This window comes from Chiloscyllium plagiosum, unplaced genomic scaffold (assembly GCF_037043375.1).
Source record: "Chiloscyllium plagiosum isolate Xiang-an unplaced genomic scaffold, Cpla_swu_hap1 HiC_scaffold_35, whole genome shotgun sequence".
Classification (NCBI taxonomy): Eukaryota; Metazoa; Chordata; class Chondrichthyes; order Orectolobiformes; family Hemiscylliidae; genus Chiloscyllium; species Chiloscyllium plagiosum.
The window spans coordinates 8,848,443-8,867,127 of NW_028270173.1; the positions used below are offsets into that span (position 1 = coordinate 8,848,443).

General features: G+C 51.5%; 1 protein-coding gene across 1 annotated transcript; it reads left to right on the plus strand.

The window, feature by feature from the left end:
- Positions 1 to 52: 52 nt before the first annotated feature.
- Positions 53 to 18,581, plus strand: LOC148140031 (nuclear factor 7, brain-like). Its single transcript, XM_087979206.1, has 6 exons — positions 53 to 769; positions 860 to 955; positions 1,046 to 1,279; positions 3,658 to 3,680; positions 3,781 to 3,896; positions 17,855 to 18,581. Exons 1-6 carry the CDS (start codon positions 359 to 361, stop codon positions 18,373 to 18,375), a joined length of 1,401 nt encoding a protein of 466 aa, XP_087835332.1. The 5' UTR covers positions 53 to 358; the 3' UTR covers positions 18,376 to 18,581.
- The last annotated feature ends 104 nt before the right edge of the window (positions 18,582 to 18,685 follow it).

Below are 18,685 nucleotides of genomic sequence, written 5' to 3' on the forward strand. Positions count from 1 at the left end.
TGAACAATACACAATTTATATTTAAAGGCTGAGAAACCACCACCAAAAATACAACATAATTTTCTTTCAGTGAGTTATGTACCAACAGAGATCAGTGGGAGAGAATGTAGGGAGAATATTTTCCGCTCAGTGTTGGGGGTTGGGGTCTGTTACTCATTTCCTGAAAACGGAATGCTCCAGTCACATCCAGCCGACGGCGAATTAGTCCGAGACTCTGCGATGGACGGTGCCGGTGGATACAGAAAGGAAGCCCTGTATGAACTATCACCATCTCGGTGCTGCCTGAGCTGAATGTGTTCAGCAGCGCAGGGACAGCGAAACTGAAAGGGGTTTGCATCAGGAAGTGCTGAGGGTGAACATGGATTCCAGACAGCAGGTCCTGAGACTGACTGAGGAGGTAATCTGTCCCATTTGTCTGGATTTCTTCACCGATCCGGTTATACTGGAGTGTGGACACAACTTCTGCCGCTCCTGTATCACCCAGAGCTGGGAAAAGCAGGAGATAAACTCCTGCCCGGAATGTAGACAGGAATTTCCGGACAGATCCCTCAGAGGCAGCCGGGCCTTAGCGAATCTGACCGAGAAAGCTCGAACATTAAATGTGAATCCACAAGAGAAGGAAAGTAAACATCACTGTGAGGAACATCAGGAAGAACTGAAGCTGTTTTGTGAAACTGACAAGAAATTGGTCTGTGTGATTTGTAGAGATTCCCGGGAACACAGGGAGCACCGCTTCATCCCGCTTAAAGAAGCTGTTGGAATCTACAAGGTAAAAGGAAACAGATTCCATCCCCTGATTATTTCATCACATTTTCATGGTCTAACACTTTTATTTTCTGATTTTCTCTCCCAATCCCAGGATCGGGTGAAATCTTCCTTGGATTCTCTCACAGAGAAAAAATCAGCAGCTCTAGAAATGGAGCGGGAGCAGAAACAGAAGATTTCCCAAATTCAGGTAAAATCTCCCCGGTTCGGCTTAAACATTTGATTTGTTCATTTGTTTTTTTTTTGCAGAAACATATTGTTTTTATATTTCCCCTGACAGGAGGAATCCAGCAGTCTGCAAACTCACATCAAATCCGAGTTCACTAAAATGCACCAGATGCTGACTGAGAAAGAGCAGAGTTTACTCCGAGATCTCATGGAACAAGAGGAAAACATTCTCAAAGCAATGGAGCAAAATCTTTGTGAAATTCAAAAGAATTTAAATTCTCTTCAGCAGAAACTCTCAAACTTGGAAAAACAATTGGAACAAACAGACGGAGTGATATTTCTGAAGGTGAGGGATTATGTTTCAGTTTAGTTCAGTGAAAGAGACACCCATCCTCCGTCACTATCTCCCTCTGCTGCTTTCTGCAACATTAGGTTCTCCACTTTCCTGTTCAATATATTTGTCTCAATCACACTGTGTGACTGTGGGTTCCACATTCTCATCACTTTCTTGATCAAGACATTTCTCCTGAATTCCCCATGGAATTGAATTGAAATGAATTTATTGTCACGTGCACCAGGGCACAGTGAAAAGCTTTGTGTTGCGAGCAATACAGGCAGATCACAGAGTTAAGTCACATAGACAGTAAATAATAGGCAAACAGCAACAAAAACAAACATACAGGTACAGGCGAATGTTAAGAGTTTGTGAGTCCACTCAGTATTCTAACAAGAAACTGTTGCGAAACCGGTTGGTGCGTGTGTTCAGGATTCTGTACCTTCTCCCCGATGGTAGAGATTGTAGAAAAACATTGTCAGGGCGGGATGGATCTTTGAGAATGCTGGCGGCCTTTCCTTGACAGCGGGCCTGGTAGATGGAATCCATAGATGGGAGGTTGGCCTTTGTGATTGTCCAGGCCAATTTCACCACTCTCTGTAACTGTCTCCAATCTTGAATGGTACAGTTGCCATACCAGGTAGTGAGACATCCAGACAGAATGCTCTCCATGGCACACCTACAAAAATTGGCAAGGGTATTCACCGTCATGCCAAATTTCCTCAGCTGCCTGAGGAAGAAGAGATGTTGTTGGGCCTTTGTAACCAGTGCGTCCACTTGAAGAGTCCAAGAAAGTTTGTTGTGGATGACCACTCCCAGGAGCTTGACACTCTCCACTCGTTCCACCTCTGTGCTGTTAATGTGCTGGGGAGGCATGAATAACATCCCACCGAAAGTCAATAATAAGTTCCTTGGTTTTCCGGCATTGAGAGCTAGGTTGTTCTCAGTGCATCATTTTTCTAGGTCTTCCACCTCCCATCTGTAGTCTGTTTCGTCACCATCTGAGAGTCAACTGACTGTAATGGTATCATCATCGAACTTGTAAATGGCATTAGTCTGGTATTTGGCGACGCAGTCATGGATATACAGTGAGTACAGTAGGGGGCTGAGTACCCACCACTGGGGGGACTCCAGTGTTGAGTGTTAGTGAGGATGAAATATTATCCCCAATCTTCACTGATTATGACCTGTGGGTCAGGAAACTGAGGATACAGCTGCAGAGAGTGGGGCTGAGGCCGAGATCACTAAGTTTAGTAAATCAGTCTCGAGGGGATAATAGTGTTGAAAGCTGAACTGTAGTCAATGAGTAGGATTCTTATGTAGCTGTTCTTGGTGTCAAGGTGTTATAGGGAGGAATGAAGAACACTGATATGGCATCTGACATGGATCTATTGGTCCAATAGGCAAATTGGAGTGGGTCAAGAGTAGTGGGGAGGGTGGAGTTGATTAATGACATGACCACCAAAGTTAGGGCTACTGGGTGGTAGTCATTGAGACATGCTGCATGAGCCTTCTTAGATACAGGGATGATATTGGCCCTCTTGAAACAGGCAGGGACAGTGGCCTGCTGCAGGGAGAGGTTGAAGATGTCCAAGAAGACTTCTGCCAGTTGATCTGTGCATGCTCTGAGTGCACGGCCTGATACTCCGTCTGGTCCTATTGCTTTCATTGGATTCACAGGAAGGAAAACTGATCTGAGCTCTGATGCAGTGGCTGTTGGGATAGGTTCATCCGGACTTGTCTCAATAGGTGCTACCTCTCCACCGAAATTTTGCTCAAAGCGAGCATAGAAGACGTTGAGACGATCTGGGAGGGATATGTCATTGTCTGCTATCTTGCACTGTCTCTTTTTAGAACCTGTGATGTCAATCAGTCCTTGCCATAGTCGCCGGGTGTCTGTCTGGGTCTCTGGTTTAGATCGGTGTTGGTCCTTGGCTGGCTTAATGGCTCTGCGAAGGTCATTTGAGTAGGTCTCCTGATCCGAAGGCCTCACGCCTGGTTTTTGACAGGTTCTGTATTTACTTATTGGATTTATTTTATAACAGGATGATGTTCACAGACTCACATGTTTAGATTCCTTAGAAGTGAAAATATCTTTACTGAATCTATGGAATCAATCCCTTTCTTTATTGTAATTTTAAATATCAAAGTCAGATTTTTATCCATTAAAATATATTAATGTTTCTTTCAATCCTTTGTAATTGTTCAAATTTTGTATTTATTCTTCTGGTCTTCAATATCCTTGGTGTCACATCCTCTTTCTATTCGATGCCTGCAACAATCAGAATTGGCAATTCTGAGCAGCTTGTAACAATGTGAGTGTAATTGCTGCTTTCTGGATGTAGACAGTCAGTCTCTGTTAACTCAGATTGATGTTTCATTTATTTCAGGAGGAAGCATCTCGGAAGAGAAGGTAGGACATGCACTTTACTGAAACTCAGTGCAAGTTGGTGAAATTACTCAGGAAAGTGTTTCTGCTAAATTTCTAATCAATTAATGTTTAATATGTACAGGATCAGTGACAACAGTTGTGTACTCTCACTAACAGATGGTACCATCTCCACTGAAACATTCTGCAGCCTCTTCCCTTTTCTTGTATGGAAAGAAATGCAGGAAGCCAATCACCCTGGTAAAGCTCAGATAAGTTCCTCTTTTGGCCTGATTTATATTGTATAACTTGTATTTTTGTTCATGCAAATATCAAAGTCTGTAATGAGCAAAACTGTAGTTAATAGGAATCAGTGGAAATCTCTATACTTTTTTGAGTCATACTGAACACAAGGGAAGATGGTTGTGATTGTTCAAGATCAACCATCTCAGCTCCCGGACATTTCTGGAGGTGTTTGTCAGAGTAATGGCTCGCCCAAAGCATCTTCAGCTGCTTCATGAATGGACTTCCCTCCGTCATAAGGTCACGGTGGAGGTGATGAGATATTCACTAATGATTGCACAATAACAGCACCGTTTCCATCCTCTCAGATCCTGAAACAATCCATGTCCAAATACAATGAGGCCATGACTCTGTCCAGCTGTTCAGCTTTGAGCTGACAAGTGACAAGTAACATTTGTGCCACACGAGTGCCAGGCAATGACCGTTTCCAACAAGAGAGAATGTAACCATCAACACTTGATGTTCAGTAACAATTCCATTCATCACTGCATCCTCCACTTGCAACATCCTGGAGGTTACCATTGACCGGAAACTGAACTCACCTGCCAAACACACATTATAGCTACAAGAGCAGGTCAGAGAGTGAAAGGTCTGCAGCCAGCAACTCACCTACTGACTCCTCAGTTACTAGTCCTCCATCGATAAGGCAGAGATTTGGCATATAATAGAGGTTCTCCACTTGCCTGGATGACTGCAACCCCAATTGTACTGAAGAAGCTCAACACAATCCAGGACAAAACATGCTGCTTGAATGGCACTCCGTCTAATATCTCTAACATTCACTCCCTGCACCACTGACACACAGTTGCAGAAATGTGTACACTTAAAAAAAAGTGTGAGAAAACTCACCAAGCTTCCTCAGAGAGCAACTTCCAATTATGCAACCTGAACTGACTGGAAGGGTAAGGATAGCAGATAGACAGGAACACCATCACTTGCAAATTGTCCTGTATGCCATACACCATGCTGAATTGGGCCAAAATGCTGGAAATCCTCTCCTAACTGCCCAGTGGGTGTCCCTCCCCTTCATGGATGACAATGGGTTAATGAGCAGCCTCCAGGATAATTAGGGTTGGACAATAAATGCTTGCCAAGACAGTGATGCAGAAGTCTCCCGAATGTGAAATATCATCTTCAGCTGGTCAGCTGTGACTGTTCAATCCCAAACCTTCACCAAGACAGGAACTCTCAGACACTGCTCTGTACGTGTTTTGAGAAGATTTGTAGCTCAGGTTGAGATTCTGGATGTAGGTTTGCACGCTGAGCTGGGAGATTAATTTCCAGACGTTTCATCAACCTACCAGGTAACATGTAGGTTGTGGGCCTCAGGCAATTCCTGCTTTCGATTTATATGTTTGGGTGTCTTTGGGTTGGTGATGTCATTTCCTGTGGTGATGTCATTTCCTGTTCTTTTTCTCAGGGAGTAGTAGATGGGGTCTAACTCAATGTGTTGTTCCAGTCAAAGTGATGTCCTATCTTATCTACATCAGAACGTCACTTCAATGAGCCAACACACACTGCAGCACAGAGGAACTGCGGCAGAGCAGAGGAAAATCACCTATATCGTGTATTCAAAAAGAATGGATAGCCAATGAACACAGTCCGCCAATTTCTCAGCAACAAACCCAAGCAGACAAAACACATCCAGAAACCCTAGCCACTTACCCCTACATCAAAGACATCTCGGAAACAACTGCCAGACTACTCAGACCCCTCGACAACATGGTAGCCCACAAACCCACCAACACACTAAACTAGCAGCTCATGAACTTGAAACACCCTATATAGACAACAAGCAAAACTAATGTCATTTACAAAATACCATGCAAGGATTGTAACAAACACTACATTGGACAAACAGGCAGAAAACTAGCCACCAGGATACATGAACACCAACTAGCCACAAAACGACATGATCCTCTGTCACTAGTATCCTTACATACAGATAAGGAAGGACACCACTTCGACTGGAACAATACATCCATCTTAGGACAAGCCAAACAGAGAAATGCACGAGAACTCCTAGAAGCATGGCATTCCAACTGGAACTCCATCAACAAAGACATCGAGTTAGACCCCATCTCCCACCCCTGAGAAAAAGAACAGGAAATTACATCACCATGAGAAATGACATCACCAACCCAAACTAACCCAAACATATAAATAGAAAGCAGGAATCATGTACACTGCCTTTGCCTGAGGCCCACTGAAGATGTTACCTAGTAGGGTGACGAAACGTCTGGAAATGAAGCTGCCAGCTCAGTCCCTCTGTCTCCAGTGGCTGAAGAAGGGGGAGGTTGATCAGAGTTTGATCACTCTTTGATTTTCTCACAGACCACTTGAGGCTCCGTTCTTAGTTTCAATGGTTCTATTCAAGCAAATACAGGGGACAGGTCCATTGGTCAGGCTGATGCACAAACTCTGATTTAATTACAAACAAAGAGTTGATACTTTATTCATTTCATAATTGATAACATTGATTACATTAGCTTTGGGAAGTTGTCCGACCAAGATACTGCACACACTTTTGATGTGGTAATCACATGATCACTGGCCAATCCCCTCGATGTTCATGGTGATGACATCACAATGACCAGTTGTAGCAGTGCCCTGTACACCTCAGGGATTTACTGACATCATCAGGTTGAACAGTCTTGTGATGTAACATCTCCTACGGGTCAGCTGACACTGCCCCATTATCCCAGATAAACCTGGCTCCCTGTCAAACCCATCCATACTTTACAAACTTCAACAAATGGAAACCTTACTCTTCCCAGTTGAATTGTTCTGAGGAAGGGTCACTCGACCCAAAATGTTCACTCAGATTTCTCTCCACAGATGCTGCCAGACCAGCAGAGCATTTCCAGCAACTTCTGTTTTCATTTATAATTTCCAGTATCGTCCCACTCTCCTCAACCACTCCTCACGATATAGTCTGTCAATCCCTGGAATAGCCCCAGTGAACCTTCTTTGGACTGCCTCCAACACCAGCGTATATTTCTCCTGATAAAACAGAACTATTCACAGTATACCCAGAGCAGAGCCCACATTGCTGAACACCTACTCTCTGACCATAAAGATGACCTTGAACTTCCAGGTGCCTGCCAATTCAACACAGCCCCCCCCCTCCATGTTTCCATGCTGAAATTTCCATCTCAGGCCTGCTGCAGTGCTCCAATGAAGCTCATCACAAGCTCGTCTTCTGCCTTGGTACCTTGCAGTTACACTGAGTTGAACAATTTCGCATGGTACATTACCCAGCCCCACAACCCCAGGTCCTGTTCTGTGTTGGTTGTTCCCAGCAAAACCAACCCTTTTGTGAAGGTGGAATCATGTCTGACAACTTCACTCAAAATCTCTGAGAAGGTATTAAGGAGGATAGATGGGAGGAAATATAGGGATGTAATATATTTGGATTTTCAGGAGACATTTGATAAGACATCACACATTCAACTGGAGAGATGATTGTCTAACTAATAAAAGACTGAGAATTGGGATAGCTCGTAGCTAGTGGTGAGCCACACGGTTCAGTGCTGGGTCCACAATTATTTATGAAATACATAAATGGCTTGGTTGTGGAAGGTGAATGCCAAGTTTATAGGTGAAACAAAAAAAGTTGGGAAAGCAAGTGGTGAGGATGACATAAGGAGTCTGCAGAGGATTATGGTCAGGTTGAGTTAGTGGACAATACTTTTGGCAGATGACATATAATGTAAAGGAACTTTAGGTTAAGGACATTGGCAGGAAGAATAGAGGAGCTGGATATTATTTAAATGTACAAAGGCTGCAGGGAGCTATGGAACTGAGGGATCTGGGAATCCTTATCCATGAGTCACAAAGAACCAGCATCTAAGTTGAGTGGGTATGTTGGCCTTTATTTCAAAAGGAATGCAATGTAGAAGTAGGAAGCTTTTGCTAAAACTTTACAAGGGACTGGTCAGAACACAACAATTACAATGAAACGAGGGTAGAGTTATCTGAAGTGAACTGGGTGAATAGATGAGGAGGAATGACAGTAAACAAGCAGGGGTAGACATTTAAGGAGGTTCACCTCAGCTCTCAGCATAAATATATCTTGAGTAAGAGGAAAGGATCTAAGAGCAAGATAAATTTAAGGAAGTTGGGCAGAGTATAATGTTGAAAATGTGTTGCTGAAACAGCGCAGCAGGTCAGGCAGCATCCAGGCAACAGGAGAATCGACGTTTCGGGCATAAGCCCTTGTTCAGGAAAATTCCTGAAGAAGGGCTTATGCCCGAAACGTCGATTCTCCTGTTCCCTGGATGCTGCCTGACCTGCTGCGCTGTTCCAGCAACACATTTTCAGCTCTGATCTCCAGCATCTGCAGACCTCACTTTCTCCCCAGAGTATAATGTTGAAATAGTGTGAGACAAACTAATGGGGCGAAAGACAGAGAGGTTGCTTGGCCCTGATGGCTTACATCTGAGGATTCTAAAACAGGTCACTACAGAGATAGTGAAGGCATTTGTTGTAATTCTCCTTAAATTGCTCAATTCTGGAAAAGTACCAGAGGATTGGAAAACTGCTGATATGACACATCTGTTTAATAAGGGAAGGAGGCAAAAAGCAGGTAACTATAGGTAGATTATCCCATGATCTATTATTGGAAAAGTATTGCAGTTGGTTACTGTGGAAGTAACAGTAGAATATTCAGAAAATCATAACCTCATCAAGCAGAGTCAGCGTGGTTTTATGAAAGGAAATTAATATCTGTCTCAGTTATGAAAGCTTTTGAGGAGATCTCAACTAGAGGGAATGGAATGGAAGGGAGCCAGTAGAGTTTTATTTGGACTTCTAGAAGCATTCAACAAGATACTTCAAGAAAGATTAAGAGGCCATGGTACTGTTGGCAGGATTATGGGATGGAGAAAGAATTGGCTTATGGGCAGGAAACAGCAGGTGGGGATAAGGAGTGCTTTTACAGGTTGGTGACCTGTGGCCAGTGGGGTTCCACAGGGATCAGTGCTGTGACTGCAAATGTTTACAATAAATATTAATGATTTGGAGGAAAGAAGTTAATGCACTGTCACCAAATTTGCAGACAATTCTAAAACAGGTGGATACAAACAATTCACAGAGACATTGATGGTTCAAGTAACTGGCATAAAGTTGGCAAATGGAGGATTAATTTGGGAAAGTTCTTTATTTTGAAGAGAAAACAAAAGAACAAAGAATTATTTAAATGGAGAAAAACTGCAGAAAGGTGCACCACAATGGCACTTGAGAGTATTTGCGCATGAAATGCAGAAAACTAGCACTCAGGGGCAGCATGTAATCAGGAAGAGCTATTGGAAAGGTGGCCCTTTCAATGTGGTTGGAGTGTAAGAGCTGGGAATTACAAGGCCCTCATGGAGTACTGAAAGAGCAGCTGGGAATTTAAGAAAGTAATTGAGAGAGCAAAGTAGGTGCATGAGAAAACACTAGTGGCTAAAATGAGGGAGAATTCCAAGATATTTCATCAGTATTTTAAGGGGAAGAGAATAACCAGGAAAATGTAGGGATCAAGGAGCAATCCAGGTATGGAGCTGGAGGAGAGACACAGGGTGTTAATTTACTATCTTGCTTCTGTCTTCACTTGGGAGAAGGACGATGTAAGTTAGAATTTAGAGTCAGAGAGTCATAGAGATGTACAGCATGGAAACAGACCCTTCGGTCCAACACGTCCATGCCGACCAGATATTCCAACCCAATCTAGTCCCACCTGCCAGCACCCCACCCATATCCCTCCTATTCATATACCCATCCAAATGCCTTTTAAATGTTGTAATTGTACCAGCCTCCACCACTTCCTCTGGCAGCTCATTCCATACACGTACTACCTTCTGTGTGAAAAAATTGCCCCTTAGGTTTCTTTCATATCTTTCCCCTCTCAACCTAAACCTATGTCCTCTAGTTCTGGACACCCCCACCTCAGGGAAAAGACTTTGCCCATTTACCCTATCCATGCCCGTCATAATTTTGTGAACCTCTATAAGGTCACCCCTCAGCATCTGACGCTCCAGGGAAAGCAGCCCCAGCCTGTTCAACCTATGGCTCAAATCCTCCAACCCTGGCAACATCCTTGGAAATCTTTTCTGAACCCTTTCAAGTTTCACAACACCTTTCCGATAGGAAGGAGACCAGAATTGCATGCAATATTCCAACAGTGGCCTAACCAATGTCCTGTAGAGCCACAACATGACCTCCCAACCCCTGTACTCAATACTCTGACCAATAAAGGAAAGCATACCAAACGCCTTCTTCACTATCCTATCTACCTGTAATTCCACTTTCAATGAGCTATGAACCTACACTCCAAGGTCTCTTTTTTTTATTTCAAAAATATACTTTATTCATAAATAATTTGATTGTCTGTACAGTTGGTCATGCCATACATATGTAAACATGTACATACAGAGATCAGAATTTATCATTTTTATACAGGTCTGTACATTTTTGATCATATGCCCATATGATTAGCTGAGGCGTCAGCAGAGCCCAAATGACTGCATGGGCCCCCTGTTCTTCATTAGGCAGGCAGATGTTACACAGTGGTCTTTCCCCACCGCGCCTTGGCGGCAGCTGCCCCAAGCTTCAGCGCGTCCCTCAACACGTAGTCCTGGACCATGGAATGTGCCAGTCTGCAACACTCAGTCGGGGTCAACTCCTTCAGCTGGAAGATCAACAGGTTTCGGACCACCCAGAGAGCGTCCTTCACCGAGTTGATGATCCTCCAGGCACAGTTGATGTTCGTCTCGGTTTTCGTCCCGGGGAACAGACCGTAGAGCACGGAGTCCCGCGTCACGGCGCTGCTCGGGACGAACCTCGACAAACACCACTGCATTCCTCTCCAGACTTCCTCTGCATAGGCACATTCCAGAAGGAGATGTGTGACAGTCTCGTCCCCCCCGCAGCCGCTTCGAGGGCAGCGTGCGGTGCGGCTGAGAGTCCGGGCAGGCATAAAGGATCTCACAGGCAGAGCCCTTCTCACCACCAGCCAAGCCATGTCTTGGTGCTTGTTGGAAAGTTCTGGCGATGAGGCATTCTGCCAAATGGCTTTGACAGTCTGCTCAGGGAACCGCTCGATAGGATCCACCCTCTCCTTTTCCCGAAGGGTCTCAAGGACACTACGTGCTGACCACTTCCTAATGGACTTGTGGTCAGAGGTGTTTTTCTTCATAAATTTCTCCACAAAGGACAGGTGATACGGAACGGTCCAACTACTCGGAGCGTTCCGCGACAGCGAGGCCAGGCCCATCCTTCGCAACACCGGGGACAGGTAGAACCTCAGTACGTAGTGACACTTGGTGTTTGCGTACCGGGGATCCACGCACAGCTTGATGCAGCCACACACAAAGGTGGCCATCAGGGTGAGGGTGGCATTGGGTGTATTTTTTCCCCCGTTGCCCAGATCTTTATACAGTGAGTCCCTTCGGACCCAGTCCATCTTTGACCTCCATATAAACTGGAAGATGGCCCGGGTGACTGCAGCGGCACAGGTTCTGGGAATAGGCTAGACCTGTGCCACGTATAATAGCAATGACAGTACCTCACACCTGATGACCAGGTTTTTTCCCGCGATGGAGAGCGACCGTAGCTTCCATCTGCCCAGTTTCTGCCTCACTTTGCTGATACGCTCCTCCCAAGACTTGGTGCATGCCCCAGCCCCTCCGAACCAAATACCCAGCACCTTCAGGTGGTCGGTCCTGACGGTGAAGGGGATCGAGGATTGGTCGGCCCAGTTCCCGAAGAGCATGGCCTCGCTCTTGCCTCGGTTTACCTTGGCCCCTGAGGCCCGTTCGAACTGGTCACAAATGCACATGAGTCTGCGCACAGACAGCGGATCCGAGCAGAAAACGGCGACGTCATCCATGTACAGGGAGGCCTTAACCTGCAGGCCCCCGCTGCCAGGAATAGTCACCCCTCTCAGGCTCGCATCCTTCCTGATGGACTCGGCAAATGGCTCTATGCAGCACACAAACAAGGCAGGAGAGAGGGGGCAGCCCTGCCTGACTCCAGATCTGACTGGGAAGCTATCTGATTCCCACCCGTTGATTGAGACTGCACTGACAATGTTGTTGTAGAGCAGTCTGATCCAATTGCAGATTCCCTCCCCAAAGCCCATTTTGGAGAGAACATCTCTCATATACGTGTGTGATATCCTGTCAAAGGCTTTCTCCTGGTCCAGGCTGATCAGGCAGGTGTGCACTCCAAGGTCTCTTTGTTCAGCAACACTCCCTTGGACCTTACCATTAAGTCTATAAGTCCTGCTAAGATTTGCTTTCGCAAAATGCAGCGCCTCACATTTATCTGAATTAAACTCCATCTGCCACTTCTCAGCCCATTGGCCCATCTGGTCCAGATCTTCTTGTAATCTGAGGTAACCCTGTCCACTACACCTCCAATTTTGGTGTCATCTGCAAACTGTACCCCTTATGCTCGCATCCAAAACATTTATGTAAATGACAAAAAGTAGAGGGCCCAGCATTGATCCTTGTGGCACTCCACTAGTCACAGGCCTCCTCACACACACACACACACACACACACACACACAAACCCCTCCCCTCGACACACACACCCCTCCCCCCCACACACACACCCCTCCCCCCCACACACACATCCCCTTCCCCACAACCCCCCCCCACGCACACATCCCCTTCCCCACACACACCCCCCTCCCCACCCACACGCACACGTCCCCTTCCCCACACACACATCCCCTTCTCCCCCACACACACAACCCTACCCCCCACACACACACCCCTCTCCCCCCACACACACACCCCTCCCCCCCACACACACACCCCCTCCCCCCCACACACATCTCCCTCCCTCCCACACACATCCCCCTCCCCCCCCACACATCCCCCCCCCACACACACACACACACCCCTACACGCACACATCCCCTTCCCCACACACACTCCCCTCCCCCCCCCCACACGCACACATCCCCTTCCCCACACACACATATCCCCTTCCCCACACACACATCCCCTTCCCCCCACACACACAACCCTATCCTCCCCACACACACACCCCTCTCAACCCACCCCACAAACATCCCTCTCCCCCCACACACATCCCGCTCCCTCCCCCCACAAACATCCCTCTCCCTCCCCCCCACATCCCCCCACACAGACACCCCTCCCCCTCACACACCCCTCTCCCCCCCACACACACATCCCTCTACCGCCCAACACACACATCCCTCTCCCCCCAACACACACATCCCTCCCCCTCCTCCCCACACACACATCCCTCTCTCCATCCCACACATCGCTCTCCCCCCCCCACACACACACACAGACATCCCTCCCCCTCACACACCCCTCCCCCCCCCACACTCACATCCCACTCCCCCCTGCACACACATCCCTCCCCATCCCCCACACACAATCCCTCTCCCCCCCCACACACACATCACTCCCCCTCCCCCACACACATCCCTCCCCCTCCCCCACACACACCCCTCTCCTCACACACACCCCTCCCCTCACACACACCCTTCCCCCCACACACACATCCCTCACCCCCCCACACACACATCCCACTTCCCCCTACACACACATCCTTCCCCCTCCCCCACACACACATCCCTCTCCCCACACGCACACATCACTCCCCCTCCCCCACACACACCCCTCCCCTCACACACATCCCTCTCCCCCCCACACACATCCCCTTCCCCACACACACCCCCCCACACGCACACATCCCCTTCCCCACACACACACCCCTCCCCCCCACACGCACACATCCCCTTCCCCACACACACACATCCCCTTCCCCACACACACATCCCCTTCCCCCCCACACACAACCCTACCACCCCACACACACACCCCTTTCCCCCCACACACACACCCCCTCCCCCACACACACATCCCCTCCCCCCACACACACACCCCTCTCAATCCCCCCCACAAACATCCCTCTCCCCCCACACATATCCCGCTCCCTCCCCGCACACCCCCCTCGCAACAGACACCCCTCCCCCCTCACACACCCCTCTCCCCCCCCACACACACCCCTCCCCTCACACACACCCCTCCCCCCAAACACACATCCCTCACCCCCCCACACACACACACCCCACTCCCCCCCTACACACACATCCCTCCCCCTCCCCCCCACACACATCCCTCTCCCCACACGCACACATCACTCCCCCTCCCCCAGACTCACCCCTCCCCCCACACACAAATCCCTCTCCACCTCCACACACCCATCCCCCTCCCCCCCCACACACACCCCCTCCCCCCCACACATTTCCCCCCACCCCACACACACTCCCCCCCCACACACACTCCCCTTCGCCCCACACATGCACATCCCCTCACACACACAAATCCCCCTCACCCCCTCCACCTACACACACCCCTCCCTCCCACACACACCCCCACACACATCCCCCTCCCCCCCTACACACACATCCCCCTCCCCCCCCACACACATCCCCCTCCTCCCCACACACACACATTCCCCCCCAAACACACACAACCACCCCTCCCCACACACATCCACCCCACACACACATCCCTCTCCCCCCCACACACACACACATATCCCCTCCCCCGCTAACACACACACACATCCCCCTCCCCCACACACAGACACATCCCCTTCCCCCCCACACACACCCCTCACACCCCCCCACACACACACCTCACCCCCCCAAACACACACCTCACCCCACACACACACCCCTCACCCCCCACACACACTCCCCCTCCCCCCAAACACACACATCCCCCTCCCCCCACACATACACATCCCCCTCTCCCCACACATACACACCCCCCTCCCCCCACACACACATGCCCCACCCCCCACACACATCCCCCTACCCTCCACACACTTCCCCCTTCTCCCCACACACATATCCCCTTGCCCCCCCCACACACACACATCCCCTTCCCCACACACACACCTCCCGCTCCCCTCCACACCCATATCCCCCTCCCCCCTACACACCCATCCCCCTCCCCCCACACACACACTCCCCCCACACACTCCCCCTCCCCCCACACACACCCCTCCCCCCACACACACACACACACACATCCCCTTCCCCACACACACATCCCATTCCCCCCCACACACACATCCCCCTCCCCCCCACACACACACATCCCCCTCCCCCCCACACACACCCCTCCCCCCCACACACACACCCCTCCCCCCACACACACATCCCCTCCCCACACACACATCCCCTCCCCACACACACATCCCCTCCCCCACACACACATCCCCTCCCCCACACACACACCCCTCCCCCCACACACATCCCTCTCCCCCCACACAAAACCCTCTCCCCCCACACAACCCCCTCCCCCCACACACAACCCCCTCCCCCCCCACAAACACAACCCCCTCCCCCCACACACACAACTCCCTCCCCCCACACAGACACATCCCCCTCCCCCACACACACCCCTCCCCACACACACACCTCCCCCTCCCCCCACACAGACATCCCCCCCCACACACATCCCCGACCCCCCATACACTCACATCCCCCTCCCCCCACACACACCCATCCCGCTCCCCCCCACACACACCCACCCCCCTCCCCACACATACACACACATCTGCCACTCCCCACACACACAGATCCCCCTCCCCCAACACACACATATCCACCATCCCCCCCACACACACAACCCCCTCCCCCCCCACTCACACACATACACATCCCCCTCCCCACACGCACACACACCCCCTCCCCCCCAAACACACATCCCCTTCCCCCCACCACACACACACATCACCCTCCCCCCCACACACATCCCCCTCCCCCGTACACACACCCGCCCACCTCCCCCCACACACACACCCATCCCCCTCCCCCCCACATACATATCTGCCTCTCTCCACACACAGATCCCCCTCACCCCCCCACACACATATCCCCCTCCCCCCACACACACACATCCCCCTCCCCCCCACACACACATCCCCCTCCCCCCCCCACACACACACCCCTCCCCCCCACACACACACCCCTCCCCCCCCCACACACACATCCCCCTCCCCCCCACACACACATCCCCCTCCCCCCCACACACACACCCCTCCCCCCCCACACACACCCCTCCCCCACCACACACACACATCCCCCTCCCCCCACACACACCCATCCCCTCCACCCCCACACACACCCATCCCCCTCCCCCCACACACACCCATCACCCCCACACACACACCCATCCCCCTCCCCCCCACACACACACATCCCCCTCCCCCCCACACACACCCATCCCCCTCCCCCCCACACACACACCCATCCCCGTCCCCCCCACACACACACACCCCTCCCCCCCCACACACATCCCCTCCCCCCCACACACCCATCCCCCTCCCCCCCACACACACATCCCCCTCCCCCCTACACACACCCACCCACCTCCCCCCACACACACACCCATCCCCCTCCCCCCCCACACACACATCTGCCTCTCCCCACACACAGATCCCCCTCACCCCCCACACACATATCCCCCTCCCCCCACACACACATCCTCCTCCCCCCTCACACACACATCCCCCTCCCCCCCACACACACCCCTCTCCCCCACACACACACCCCTCCCCCCCCACACACACATCCCCCTCCCCCCACACACCCCCCCCACACACACATCCCCTCCCCCCCACACACACACCCCTCCCCCCACACACACACCCCTCCCCCCCCACACACCCCTCCCCCCCCACACACCCCTCCCCCCACACACACACATCCCCCTCCCCCCACACACACCCATCCCCCTCCCCCCCACACAGACCCATCCCCCCCACACACACACCCATCCCCCTCCCCCCCTACACACACATCCCCCTCCCCCCCACACACACCCATCTCCCTCCTCCACACACACCCATCCCCCTCCCCCCCACACACACCCATCCCCCTCCCCCCTCACACACACATCCCCCTCCCCCCCACACACACCCATCCCCCTCCCCCTCACACACACATCTCCCTCCCCCCCACACACACATCCCCCTCCCCCCCACACACACATCCCCCTCCCCCCCACACACATCCCCCTCCCCCCCCACACATCTAACACACACCCCCCCAACCAATCCCCCTCCCCCCACACACACCCATCCCCCTCCCCCACACACACACCCATCCCCCTCCCCCACACACACCCACTCCCTCCCCCCCCACACACACACATCCCCCTCCCCCCCCACACACATCCCCCTCCCCCCCTCACACACACATCCCCCTCCCCCCACACACACCCATCCCCCTCCCCCCCACACACACCCATCCCCCTACCCCCACACACACCCACCCCCCTCCCCCCCACACACATCCCCCTCCCCCCCCACACATCCCCTCCCCCCCCACACACATCCCCCTCCCCCCCACACATCCCCCCCCACACACATCCCCCTCCCCCCCACACATCCCCCTCCCCCACACACACATCCCCGTCCCCCCCCACACATCCCCCTCCCCCCCACACACACACCCCTCCCCCCCACACTTCCCCCTCCCCCACACACACATTCTCCTCCCCCCCCACACACATCCCCTCCCCCTCACACACATCCCCTCCCCCCCACACACACCCACCCCCCCCACACACACACCCCTCCCCCCTCACACACACCCCCCTCCCCCCCACACACACCCATCCCCCTCCCCCCACACACACAACCCCCTACCCCCACACACACACACCCCACCCCCACACACACCCCACCCCCACACACACATCGCCCCTCCTCCCCACACACACATCCCCCTCCCCTCCACTCACACCACCCCCACCCCACACACACATCCCCCTCCCATCCACCCACACCCCCCTTCCTCCCCCACTCACACCTCCCCCACCCCACATTTCCAGACCCAGGGACTGTCTCTAATTCTCTGTGTTTCTCTCCCAGTCTCTGTGACCCTGGATGTGGAAACAGCGCATCCCCGGCTCGAGGTCTCTGAGGATCTGAAGATTTTGAGACGGACTCGGACCCCGAGGAGTCTCCCTGACACCGGGAAGAGGTTTACAGACTGGGACAGTCCCTGTGCCCTGGGATCAGAGGGATTCACATCGGGGAGACATTACTGGGAGGTTGAGGTGGGGGGGAATCGGGACTGGAGTCTGGGAGTAGCCTCAGAGTCTGTGGAGAGGAAGAGATGGGTCAGTCTGATCCCGGAGAATGGATTCTGGATCATGAGGCGGGATTGGGATCAGTTTTATATAAACTCCTCTCCTCAATCCCCTCTCCCTGACGGTCAGATCCCCAGGAAGGTGGGAGTTTATCTCAGTTATGAATCTGGGACAGTTTCATTTTACAACGCGGACACCAAGTCCCATCTCCACACCTTCACTGGGAATAAATTCACTGGGAAACTTTATCCTTTCTTCGAGGTTTGGGATTTAAACCTGTTTCTGAGAATCAGCTGTTAAAGAGGCGGGGCCTCCCTGACCTCACATTGACCCCCGGGTTTAGGGTCTGGGTCAGGGATTGGGGTCAGAAACCTCCCATTGACAACAGGATGTTACTGAATGTGTTATTGAATTCTGAGATTATACTTTGTAACATCACAAACAAACTGTCAATAAATCAGATACAAATATAAATGTCAGATGGTGAAAATAAAAAGTAAATTAAATATCATGTGTCTCTCCTTCCTTCATTTACTCCCTGTTTCAGTCCCATCCTCCATCTCTTCACCTGTTTCCCAGTCTGGAGCTGGGATTTCTCTGTGTTTCTCAC

Excerpts from the sequence above, each read along its gene's own strand:
- LOC148140031 (XM_087979206.1), top strand. The coding sequence starts at position 359 with ATGGATTCCAGACAGCAGGTCCTGAGACTGACTGAGGAGGTAATCTGT. Across the intron at positions 956-1,045 it reads AGAAGATTTCCCAAATTCAG|GAGGAATCCAGCAGTCTGCA; the intron begins GTAAAATCTCCC and ends TTCCCCTGACAG. Across the intron at positions 3,681-3,780 it reads GAAGCATCTCGGAAGAGAAG|GATCAGTGACAACAGTTGTG; the intron begins GTAGGACATGCA and ends TAATATGTACAG.